At 43.4% G+C, this 12,668-nt stretch overlaps 1 protein-coding gene across 30 annotated transcripts in view; it reads right to left on the reverse strand.

The window, feature by feature from the left end:
• PBRM1 (polybromo 1) overlaps window positions 1–12,668 on the reverse strand; it is a 162,647-nt gene that overhangs the window by 34,033 nt on the left and 115,946 nt on the right. For 18 of the 30 annotated variants that reach the window (XM_066245879.1, XM_066245872.1, XM_066245863.1 and 15 more), the window contains 2 exons: window positions 7,068–7,213; window positions 5,092–5,249 (listed from right to left, as the gene is read on the reverse strand). In XM_066245879.1, coding sequence (XP_066101976.1) covers window positions 5,092–5,249; window positions 7,068–7,213 — 304 coding nt within the window. Of the gene's footprint in view, window positions 1–5,091; window positions 5,250–7,067; window positions 7,229–12,668 lie in introns of all 30 variants that reach the window. The other 12 variants (XM_066245860.1, XM_066245862.1, XM_066245877.1 and 9 more) reach the window with 1 other exon arrangement.

The following is a 12,668-nucleotide window of genomic DNA, read 5'->3' on the forward strand; positions in this document are numbered from 1 at the left end:
GATGGCTCCATGGCCTCTGCCTCAGGTACTAGAATGGCTCCAGTTGCAACGGAGTATCCCCCCCCTCAGTGGGCATGCCGGGTAGATCCCGATCAGGTACATGTGGTAGTCTGTCCCTCTGCCTCCCTGCTTTTCTCACTTCAGAAAAATACAAAATAAACAAACAAATAGAAAGAGGAGGAATCAAGACATTTCCAGATAAACAAAAGGTAAGGGAGTTAGCTGCTAGTAGACCTGCTTTACAAGAAATGCTAAAAGGAGTCCAGGTTAAAATGAAAGGACATTAGACAATAACTTGAAGCCATACAAAAAAATTAAAGACACTGGTAAAGGTAACTAAACAGGCAATATAAAGCCAACGTTAGCCTGACCAGGCAGTGGTACAGTGAATAGGGCGCTGGACTAGGACATGGAGGACCCAGGTTTGAAACCCTGAGGTCGCCAGCTTGAATGCGGGGTCATTTGATTTGAGCAAGGCTTACCAGCTTGAGCCCAAGGTCACTGGCTTGAGCAAGGGGTCACTCAGTCTGCTGTAGCCCCCCCCCCATCAACGCACATATGAGAAAGCAATCAATGAACAACTAAGATGCTGAAATGAAGCACTGATGCTTCTCATCTCTCTCCCTTCCTGTCTGTCTGTCCCTATCTGTCCCTCTCTCTGTCACACACACACAAAAAAACAAAAAGCCAACATTACATTTTTGATTTGTAACTCCTCTTTTTTTCTCCAATATGATTTTAAAGACAAATACAGAAAGTAATTAGAAATACATGGGGCTTCTGGTCATGATGGTAGTATAGGTAAACGTGGTACTCACATCCTCCCACAACTACATCAAAATTATAACTAAACTACAGAATGACCATCATTCAGAACTGCCTGAAATCTAGCAGTTCTAAGGATACAGAGAAGCCACATCCAGACTGGTAGGAGAGGCGGAGACTCAGAACAGGCTGGTCTTACAACCTGACCTCAGGATAAGTGCTAGAGAACAGTGTTCTCCTAAGCAGAAGTGCCTGTTCCTTTTCTGAACCCTCCCCCCACTGAACCTATAGGCAGGCACCTTATCTGAGTCTTTAATAATTGGGCTATTACTGTTCACCCCACCAGGTGATTCCCTGAGACCCCGCCCCATCCAACTTGTGGGCCCACCTAAGCTGTTTCCAGCGGCTTTTCCAAATGAATGCTATGTCTTAACCTATGCTTCAGACTTTCCTAAAATCTCTCAAACAAGTAGGTTTTGTCCTCAGTATGCCCCATACCTCTAAGTGGACCAAGGCTTGGCACTAGCAGCAACTGGCTTTGGTTCACAGATTGGCCTCTCCTGGACACTTCCAAACCCAGCACAAGTAGCAGCTGTCTGCAGATAGCTTTGTAGCACATGCCAAATGGCCCTGGGCAGAAAACAGGAAGTGGCTTACCTTGGCCTGAATTTCCCAGAAGATCCCAGAGCCAGTTTGCCCCACGGACAGCTTCAAACCACATCAAAGCACCATCCAACAACTTCTACAAACGACACATTCAATGGGAGAACTCAGCAGGCACCAGAGCCCTGCTGACTTTAAGTCCTGCTCTGTGGGTTGGGACCCTGCATAGCCAATCCTCCTCAGTCACAGCCATTCTTGCAGCTGACTGTCCTGAATATAAATTTCTACTGATGTGCTGACAGCAATCAAGGCTCAACTACAATAGGAGGTATACACACAGCCCACACGGGTTGGGTGGTGCTTAGGGGGTATCTGGAGTGCCCTGCTAAGGTGAATGGGGAGGCTGTGCCACTGGACCCTACAGGACACTACTACATTAGTCCACAAAGCCCAGGAGATGCAGCAGTTCTACCTAGAAACAAACACAAGAGGCTGTCAAAATGAGGAGACTAAGAAACATGTCCCAAATGAAAGAAAGAACTCCAGAAAAAGAACTAAACAAAATTGAGACAATCAACCTACAGTACTAGAGGCAGAGTTTAAACACTGGTTATAAGGATGTTCAATGAACTCAGGGAAAGAGTAGATGAATTTAGAACTTCAACAGCATAAAAGGAAAAAACATGGAGACCCTGGCTGGTTAGCTCAGTGGATAGAGCATCAGCCCAGCATATGGACATCCTGGGTTCAATTCCTGGACAGGGCACATAAGAGAAATGACCATTTGCTTCTCTCCCCCCTCCTTCTTCCCATCCACAGCCAGTGTCTCAGTTGGTTCAAGTGTAGGCCCTGGGCACTGAGGATAGCTCGGTTGGTCTGGGTGTCAGCCTCAGGCACTAAATATAGCTTGGATGATTTGAGCATTGGCCCCAGAGAGGGGTTACCAGGTAGATCCTGGGTGAGGGGCATGCTACAGTCTGTCTCACTATCTCCCCTCCTCTCACTTTAGAACAAAACAAAACAAATGAAGGATACGCTAACTTAAATGAAGAAAAAAATTACAGGGAATCAATAGTAGAGTAGATAAAAATGAGAATCAAAACAGCAATTTGGAATATAACAAAGCAAAAAATCACCCAATCAGAACAGCAAAAATTAAAATTAATAAAAATTTAAAATCCTAAAAAATGAGGATAGTGTAAGAAGCCTATGGGACAACTTCAAATGTACCAACATTTGCATCCTGGGGGTGCCAGAAGAAGAGAGAGCGACCAAGAAATTTAAAACCTTTGAAAAAATAATGTTCCTAAGTCACTGGGATGTAAAGTTCAGCATAGGGAATATAGTCAGAATATTCTAATAAATATGTATGCTATAAGAGTGGTACAAGTTATTGGGATGATCACTTAGTAAGTTATATATTGTCTAATCACTGGGGTGTACACCTGAAACGAATATACTATTGTATGACAACTCTAATAGAAAAAAAAACAAACACTAAAAGATATATAAAAGCAGTATCAAGAAACACAACCACGAAAAAAAAAAGTTATGTTAATGGGCACACAAAGTATAAAGAGGATGCCTGACCTGTGGTGGCGCAGTGGGATAAAGCATTGACCCAGAACACTGAGGTCACTGGTTTGAAACCCTGGGCTTGCTGGTCAAGGCACATATGGCAGTTGATGCTTCCTGCTCCTCCCCCTTCTTTCTCTCTCTCTCTCTCTCTCTCTCTCTCTTTCTCTCTCTCTCTCCCTCCCTCTCCCTCTCCCTCTCTCCCTCTTTAAGAAAAAAAAAAAGTATAAAGAGGTAATTCCTGACAATACAAAGAGGGACAAAGCTGCAGTGAAGAGTGTCTGTATACTAATAAAACTAAGTTATTATTACTTCACACTAGACTGTCATAAATTTAAGATGTTCTCTCCAGGTTAACCACTATGAAAATAACTGAAAAAACAAACAAACCCCAACTTAAAAATACCCCCCAAAAACCAACAATAAATGATATGGCTGCCCTAACCAAAGGAGACCTCAGTCCCATCTTTGTCATGCTCCTTTTGAGTCCAGGCTGAGCTTACCCTAGGGAGTAAGGCTCTAAGCCACTGTTTTAGTATGAATGATAAATTACAAAGAAGACATTCTCTGTTGCAGAAACTCAAGAAGGATTTAATAACTTCACTAGCCTTTGCTTCCTTTCTGCAGGGTGAAAAGAAGAAAATGTGTTGAATTACCAGGTCATTCAGACATTTTTACCACATCCAATTCTGAAAACATTTACAGCACCAAAAACAATCTAGCTGAAAATGATGACAGCATATATCTAGATCTGAGAAGCCCAATGTCACTGTAAACAGTAAGGAACAGCAACTGTAGAAGACTCCCCCCCCCCCCCCCCCCCCAGAGACAGAGAGAGAGGGATAGACAGGAACGGAGAGATGAGAAGCATCAATCATCAGCTTTTTGTTGTGGCACCTTAGTTGTTTGCTTTCTCATATGTGCCTTGACCACGAGCCTTCAGCAGACCAAGCAACCCCCTGCTCGAGCCCACAACCTTGGGTCCAAGCTGCTGAGCTTTTTACTCAAGCCAGATGAACCCGCGCTCAAGCTGGTGACCTTGGGGTCTCGAACCTGGGTCCTCTGCATCCCAGTCCGACGCTCTATCCACTGTGCCATCGCCTGGTCAGGCTGTAGAAGACTTTTAACTGCTCTCCCTGTTTCCTACCTTATTCTTAAAATATAGTCTCCAAACTGCAGTCACAGTGATTCCTCTGATGCCTATGTGGAATTAACTGCCCCCCTGCTCAGACTCCTCACAGGACTTCCTAAGTGCTGCAGACTCAATCTCTGCACTATCTTTAAGATCTACCATAACTGGGTGCTTAGCCACCTCAGAGGGTTCATGCCCTATCATATCCCCATGCTCTGCTCCAGCCAGCCAGCTTGCTTATTATGTCTCAAAATGCTCATATACTTTGCCTTGAGATCTTTGCACTTGCCATGCCTAAAAGGAGCAAAATCTCAAATATTCAAATGGTTTTCTTCCCTACTAACTTTTGGGCTCTATTCTCATGTTACCCTATATTAGAGATGTTTTTGATGATCATATTCCCTAAAACAGGACCTTCCCTCAACATTAATCTATGCTCCTTCCTTTGCTTTATTCTCATTCACAGTCCTAATTACTACCTGATGTTCTATATATTTAATTTTAATTTACTGACTCTCCCACCTCTGTACCATCTAAGTCTAAAAGAACAGAGATTTTGGTTTGTTTCTTATATACCCAGCACCTAAAACAGCATCTAGCACTGAAGTAGTTAATCAACTGTTGTGGAATGATTGTGATGAAATAAAATGACATAGCCTGACCAGGCAGTTATGCAATGAATAGAGTATTGACCTGAGACGCTGAGGACCCAGGTTTGAAACCCTGAGGTTGCCGGCTTGAGCATGGGATCATAGACATGACCCTTTGGTCACTGGCTTCAGCCCAAAGGTTGCTGGCTTGAGCAAGAGGTCACTGGCTCAGCCGGAGAGTCCTGGTCAAGGCATGTATGAGAAAGCAATCAATGAACCACTAAAGTGACACAATTATGAGTTGATGCTTCTCATCTCTCTCCCTTCCTGTCTGTCCCTGTCTGTCCCTCTCTCTCTGATTCTCTTGGTAAAAAAATAAATAAATAAAAATTAAAGAAACAAACAGAAAAAGGTATAAATACCTACCCAGAATACATGTCATGGGGCAGGTTTCTTCCAGATTACTCAGAAATACTTCTTTTTTGTAGAACATTTTTGTGGGCTCATGTTCAGTCTCTTCTGGGTGAATGAAGATAGGGCCATAAAAATATGCAGCTCCATCTCGAACCCATACCTTTTCAATTCTTGGGGGTAGGGGAAAAAGAGAAATTCCATTAAAATAGGATTCTAATGAGTTTCAATTTTGAAGAGTTAGTCTAACAAATGTTCTTAACCAAAAACTTAATAAACAGAGGAGTTTCACTGGTAGTTTTGATAAAACAATTTTCTTGATTCTCCCGCACCCCCTCCTTTAAACACATGAAAAGATACTTGGAAAAAGAGAAATAAACATTTGGCCATTCACCTGAGGGGAGAAAGTATCTTTTTTTTTTTTTTTTTTTTTTTTACAGGAACAGAGAAAGTCACAAAGAGGGATAGACAGACAGGAACGGAGAGAGATGAGAAGCATCAATCATCAGTTTTTCGTTGCGACACCTTAGTTGTTCACTGACTGCTTTCTCATATGTGCCTTGACCGGGGGGCTACATAACTTGAGACTGAGTAACCCCTTGCTCAAGCCAGTGACCTTGGGTCCAAGTTGGTGAGCTTTGCTCAAACCAGACGAGCCCATGCTCAAGCTGGCGACCTCGGGGTCTCGAACCTGGGTCTTTCCACATCCCAGCCCGACGCTCTATCCACTGCGCCACCGCCTGGTCAAGGGGGAGAAAGTATCTTAATATGATATGTACTATACACCTGATTTATTCAAGATGTTTATTTTTGTCTTCCCACTAGTACAGATCCATGAGACTAAGAATATTTGTCTATTTTATTCACTAATGTATCCTTAGACCCTGGCAAATAAGAGGTTTGTAATAAATGATTAGTGAATGATAAAACAAATACTGACTCAGAGAGGTGAATCATTTGCAAATCATTTGAAACTAGCAGGGCTGGGACTTAAAACCAAGATCTCTTAGAACCAATGACTGTTCTTAAACACTATCCTCAACTGCCCAGCCTTGTCCCTGACTCCTTTACTATTGTTTTATGCCATCCAAACATATTTTCATCCATTTATTTGTTGATCCAAATATCTGAGCCCTTACTATGTTTCATGCACTATGTTTGAAACAGGGGATGCAAAGGAGAGCAAAAAGAGAGTATCCCTACTCTTAGGGCATTTGCAGTCCAGTAAAGAACCTGAAAATAATACAATGTGGTATGTGCTCCAAGGAGAAGAAAATAATGGTGCTCTAAGAATGTGTAACGAGCCTGACCAGGCGGTGGCGCAGTGGATAGAGCGTCGGACTGGGATGCCGAGGACCCAGGTTCGAGACCCCAAGGTTGCCAGCTTGAACGTGGGCTCATCTGGTTTGAGCAAAAGCCCATCAACTTGAACCCAAGGTTGCTGGCTCGAGCAAGGGGTTACTCAGTCTGCTGAAGAGGCCCACAGTCAAGGCACATATGAGAAAGCAATCAATGAACATCTAAGGTGTCGCAATGTACAACAAAAAACTAATGATTGATGCTTCTCATCTCTCCGTTCCTGTCTGTCTGTCCCTGTCTATCCCTTTCTCTGACTCTCTCTCTCTCTCTGACTCTGTTAAAAAAAAAAAAAAAAAAAAAAGAATGTATAACGAGGGATCTAACCCAGTCTGGAGGGGACAGGTTTCCTTAAAGAGTATCATTTTAAATTTAAGCTAAAGGAGTTCACCATCTGAAGTGGGAAGGGAGATTTCTGGGTTGACAGTTTAGTAAATGATAGAAGAAATAAAGATTTTATGGGAGGAAGACAAAGAGGAAGTATGACTAGAGGAAAGAGCAGGAAGCGTGATGTGAGAGAAAGCTGGTACTTGGGAAGAGACTTTTGTCTTCATTGTGAAGAGTGATCAATTTTTTTTTACTGGCTCCACATATCTCAGACCCAACCTCATCGCCCCTATTTCAATAATGCTCACCTGCCCACTCGAGGGCGCACCAGGCCATGGGACTTGATGAAGACACAGTCGCCAACTTTCAGCCACATGTCATTGTAATGCAGCTGCTCAAAATAGTGGCAACCTGGTTCACCATTGGACATTTCCACAGGAACATCTTCTTTCTCCTGTTGTAAAGGAAACTGGTTGAAGATAGGCAGCTGATGATCAAAGAGTAGATAGAGAAGGTAAGAAAAGACTTCCTTTCATATTAACATAAAAGAAAAAATAACAATAAATACAAATTTGATGAAAAACCAAAAAAGATTAGGTTACTAAAATCAAACTAAGTCTTATCAAATACTGCACCTATTTTAAATTTCTAGTTAATTTTTAGAAAATTTTACTCCAGAATGCTTTTATCATTTTTTCCTCCTTCCTCTATTTCCATAACCATTAGCTAAAAAACACCAGAGATGACTTAGCATTCAGAAGCAGCCTCATTCATGCATTATTACAGAGTATAGGAAGCAAATTCTAAAAAGCCTTCTTTTCACCACATTTACCGAGCTCTCAATTTCTTACCATTAACAATGACTAAAATTTATCATTTTCATTTATTCCAACATAGAAAAAAATAGCATTGCCTCTGCAACCTAAACACACATATTCTGTTTTTGAATAAGTTACAAGTTCTGTCACAAACTTGTAATTTTTTTTTTTGGGTATTTTTCTGAAGTTGGAAACGGGGAGGCAGTCAGACTCCCACATGCGCCCGACCGGGATCCACCTGGCATGCCCACCAGGGGGTGATGCTCTGCCCATCTGGGGCGTTGCTCTGTTGCAACCAGAGCCATTCTAGCGCCTGAGGCAGAGGCCACAGAGCCATCCTCAGTGCCCGGGTCAATTTTGCTCCAGTGGAGCCTTGGCTGCGGGAGGGAAAGAGAGAGACAGAGAGGAAGGAGAGGGGTAAGGGTGGAGAAGTAGATGGGTGCTTCTCCTGTGTGCCCCGGCCAGGAATCGAACCCGGGACTCCTGCACACCAGGCCGACGCTCTACCACTGAGCCAACCGGCCAGGGCACAAACTTGTAATTTTGCTGTGACAAATAACCGCATGCCTTAGTGACCTCATCCATTAGATAAGGTTAAGAAGCTTAAATAACACAATTCATGAAGGTACACAGAAAAATGCCTGGTTTGTGAAAAGGAGAAATATTCAACATTATTTTACAGTCTTGGCCTCTCCTCCCAAAAAAAGGAACTTTTGACTAATGGAAATAAGAAACAAAATTTACTGGGAACCATCAGTTAATGAGCCTAGTGTTAGGTGTTCTAAATATGCCAACTACAAACTGCATCAAAGCTCACCCCTATACCACCAATGCTTTGCAAATTGTATAAAAGCTAAGGAAACTCCAGAAACCCAAAATATTTTACTGCATCTCCCTGTCTCTCTGAGGATATCTGAAACTGCAAATTTAAAAAAAAATCTTTTAGAATGTCCAAATAATCTAATGTTTTGATTTTAATGACATCAAAAGTAATTAAAATAGCCCTTGGAGAAAATCCTTAAGAATGAAAGAGGTTTCACATAAATGCTAGGTAAGGAGCACTTGAAGGAATGGAAGCTATATATAAAGTAATCCCTGAGATTAAAAATACCCTTTATGACCAATTAATATATGACAAAAAAGGACAAGAATATACAACCGGGAAAAGATAGTCTCTTCAATAAATGGTATTGAAAAAACTGGACAGCTACAGGCAAAAAAATTAAACTGGGCTTTTGCCAGATGGCTTAGTGCAGTGGTCCCCAACCTTTTTTGGGCCATGGACTGGTTTAATGTCAGAAAATATTTTCACAGACTGGCCTTTAGGGTGGGATGGATAAATGCACAAAATAAAGTTATGCAACCGGAGTAAAAACTGTAGTATTTTTAAATATAATTGTCGAACTTACGAGACAAACATCATGAGTAAGTCTTAGACAGATGTAATAGAGGGAATCTGGTCATTTAAAAAAAATAAAACATTGTTCAGACTTAAATATAAATAAAACGGAAATAACGTAAGTTATTTATTCTTTCTCTGTGGACTGGTACCAAATGGCTCACGGACCACTACCGGTCTGCAGCCCGGGGGGGTGGGGACCACTGGCTTAGTTGGTTAGACCACTGTCCCGAAGCACAGAGGTTGTGGATTCGATCCCCAGTCAGGGCACATACAGGAACAGATGTTCCTGTCTCTCTCCCTGAAAAAGGATTAAAGACTTAAATGTAAGACCTGAAACCATAAAATTTCTAAAACATAGGGACTCAACTCTTTGACATCATTCTTTGAAGTATTTGTTTTTATATGTGCCCTTGGGCAAAGGCAACAAAAGCAAATATAAACGAATGGGACTACATCAAACTAAAAGCTATTGCACAGCAAAGAAAACCATCAACAAAACAAAAAGGCAACCTATCAAATGGGAAAAGTTATTTGCAAGTGGTATCTCTGATAAGGGGTTAATATCCAAAATTTATAAAGAACTCATACAAATCAACATAAAAAACAAATGGCCCTGGCCAGTTGGCTCAGTGGTAGAGCATTGGCCCAGTACGTGGATGTTCCATGTTCGATTCCTGGTCAGAGCATACAGGAGAAGCAACCATCTGCTTCTCCAACTTTTACCGTCCCCTTTCTCTCTCTCTCTCTCTCTCTCTCTCTCTTCCCCTCCTACAGCCATGGTTAGATTGAAGGAAGTTAGCCCCAGAAACTGATGAAGGCCCCATGGCCTTCGCCTCAGGTGCTAGGAAGAGCTCAGCTGATGAGCAATGGAGTAACGCCCCAGATGGGCAGAGCATCGCCCCCTAGTGAGCTTGCCGGGTGGATCCTGGTCAGGGCTTATGCTGGAGTCTGTCTCTCTGCCTCCCCTCCTCTCAATGAATAAAAAAAAATATAAAAACAATCCAATTAAAAATGGGCAGAGGACCTGAACAGATATTTCTTCAAAGAAATACAGATGGCTGTGTGACTGGATATAGCATTGAGCTGGGATACTGAGGTCCCAGGTTCAAAATCCAAGGTCACTGGCTAGAGGGCAGGCTCATTTGGCTTAAGCGCAGGCTCACCAGGTTGAGCAGTGGGTTGCTGGCTCAAGCGTGGGATCATAGACACAGTCTCATGGTCTCTGGCTTGAGATCAAAGGGCTTGAAGCCCAAGGTCACTGGCTTGAGTCCAAGGTTGCTGGCTTGGCATGAGCACCCCTCTCCAGTCAAGGCAAGTATAAGAAGCAATCAATGAACAACTAGAAAGTAATGCGCTAGGAGCTGATGCTTCTCAACTCTCTCCCTTCCAGTCTCTTGTAAAAAAAAAAAAGAAAAAAGAAAGAAAAATAAAAGAATAAATACACATTGCCAACAGACACATGAAAAGATGCTCAATATCACTATCATAAAGGAAATGCACAATGAGATATCACTTCATCCCTGTCAGATGACTATTATTAAAAAGACAACAAATAGCAAGTGTTGGTGAGGATTTGGAGAAAAGGAAATCCTCGTGCACTGCTGATGGAATTGTAAATTGGTGCAGCTGCTATGGAAAATAGTATTTAGGTTTCTCAAAAAATTTAAACTATACCTGCCATACAACCTAGCAGTTCCACTTCTGGGTATTCGAGAAAAACAAAAACACTAATTTGAAAGGTATGTGCACCTGTTTTCACTGCAGCATTATTCACAATAGCTAAGATATAGTATAAAAGCAATCTAGGTAACCATTGACAGATAAATCAAAATATGGTACACACACACAAAATGGGATATTACTCAGCCATAAAAAAAGAAATCTTGTCGAGAAGTGAGATTACATTCTAAGAGGAGCCCATGCTGTAGGAGGGCAGAGTAAGGCCACGTGGAGGAGAGGCAGCCGAAGATGGAAGAGTGCTGAAGAAGCTAGTTTGTGCAGAAAGAAGGAGATGGGGAACAGAGACTTCAAAGTGGCTCTACTAGGAAAGCCAAGTCCGATAGTGAATTACAAATAACAGCTGATGCCAACCCAAAAAGACCTAGAAATAACACAACTGAAAATTGGAGGCAGACAACACTAAGCCAAGACTCAACCAGCTCTACAAACAATACACCCAAACACACAGACATAATGAGAAGACAGGCAAGTGCTATCGAAATGAAACCACAAGAGAAACCTCCAGGAAATGAACTGCGTGATATGGAAATAACCAAACTCTGGATGCAGAGTTTAAAATAATGATTGTTAGCATGCTTAGGGATCTTAGAACAACAATGGATGGTCATTATGAACACCTAAATAAAGAAATAGCAAGTATAAAAAAAGGATATTGAAATATTAAAAAAGAATCAGTCGGGAATTTCCGGCTTTTCCGAGAAGACAAGATGGCGATGGAGTAGGCGGACGTACCAACTTCCATCTCCCAGAACCAAAGTGGATTAAACTTAATTTTAAGAACCATCATCTGGAAAAAACAACTTTGGACTAAACTAAGAGGACTCTTCAACCAAGGAACACTGAAGAAAGCACACTGAGACTGGTAGGAAAAGCAGAAACACGGAGAGGGCTGCCTAGCTCCCCGGAGTGAACGGCAGCTGGGAGAGACTCCCGTGGTGAGAAGTGAGTTTAGCAGAGAGGGGAGGGTCCTGAGTCCCAGGAACAAAGCCCCAGCCTGCAGCCCCAGAGCCTAGAAGAGGCGTATGGACAGTATTTAGCTGGAAACAAGTCAGGATACTATTTGTGAGAAAGAGACTGATTTCTCAGACCCAGGATTCTTCTTAAAGGGACCGCGCATAAAACCTCTCTCACAACCACTCACCCCGGGCTCCGGGGGACAGGAAGAGAGGAGAGGACCGGAGTAGCAGGAAGAGAGTGTAATCTAGGAGGCACAGGGAGAAACAGTTTGAGAGACAGCCAACCTAACCTCTGGGACAAATCACTTCCCAAATCTGAAGTGAATATTTCCCCTGGAAACAGCAATATCAGCAAAGGGAAGCAGGACACCAGCCAAACAAGCTCTCCCACGGCACTCAGAGCAGAGTCGCTTAGAAGGAGGGAGCTTTTGGAACTACAGTACTGAGTGTTAGGGTCTGAGCTGCAGCACCCCCACCCACATGGCTGAGGGCTCGCCATAGGGTGGGCGGCGACGGGACGTGGAAGCGCGGTTCTGTCGGCAAGGGCGGAAGCTGGCTGGCCACCACTGAGGCCAAGGTGTGAGCTCAGTCTTGCCTGGCTGGGGAGGAGGGGACATGCAAAAGTGGTCAAGCCCAGCTGCGGACCGCCTGTAATCCAGCCTGTGGGGGAAGGGGCGGAGACCTGCACTTTAGCCAGGGCGCAGGAGCACAGCCTTGCCCAGCCTGCAAAACCGAGGCTTGTGGCCTGAGTTAGGAGCTGGCTCCTCCAACGGGGGTGGAGCCAAAAGCCCAGAACAGGCAGAGTCCTGCTACTGAGCGTGGGCACGAAACCTGCCCGGCCTGTGGAGCCAAGGCTTACAGCCATCCCACGAGTAGGTTCTTCCTGCAAGGGTGGGGCAAAAGCCTGGAATCAGGAGGAGACCTATAGCTGAGCAAAGGTGCTCACCCGTGCCCTCAGGGCTGAGCATAACAGAATCTGCAGGGGCAGTGCAA

This window comes from Saccopteryx bilineata, chromosome 10 (genome assembly GCF_036850765.1).
Source record: "Saccopteryx bilineata isolate mSacBil1 chromosome 10, mSacBil1_pri_phased_curated, whole genome shotgun sequence".
Classification (NCBI taxonomy): Eukaryota; Metazoa; Chordata; class Mammalia; order Chiroptera; family Emballonuridae; genus Saccopteryx; species Saccopteryx bilineata.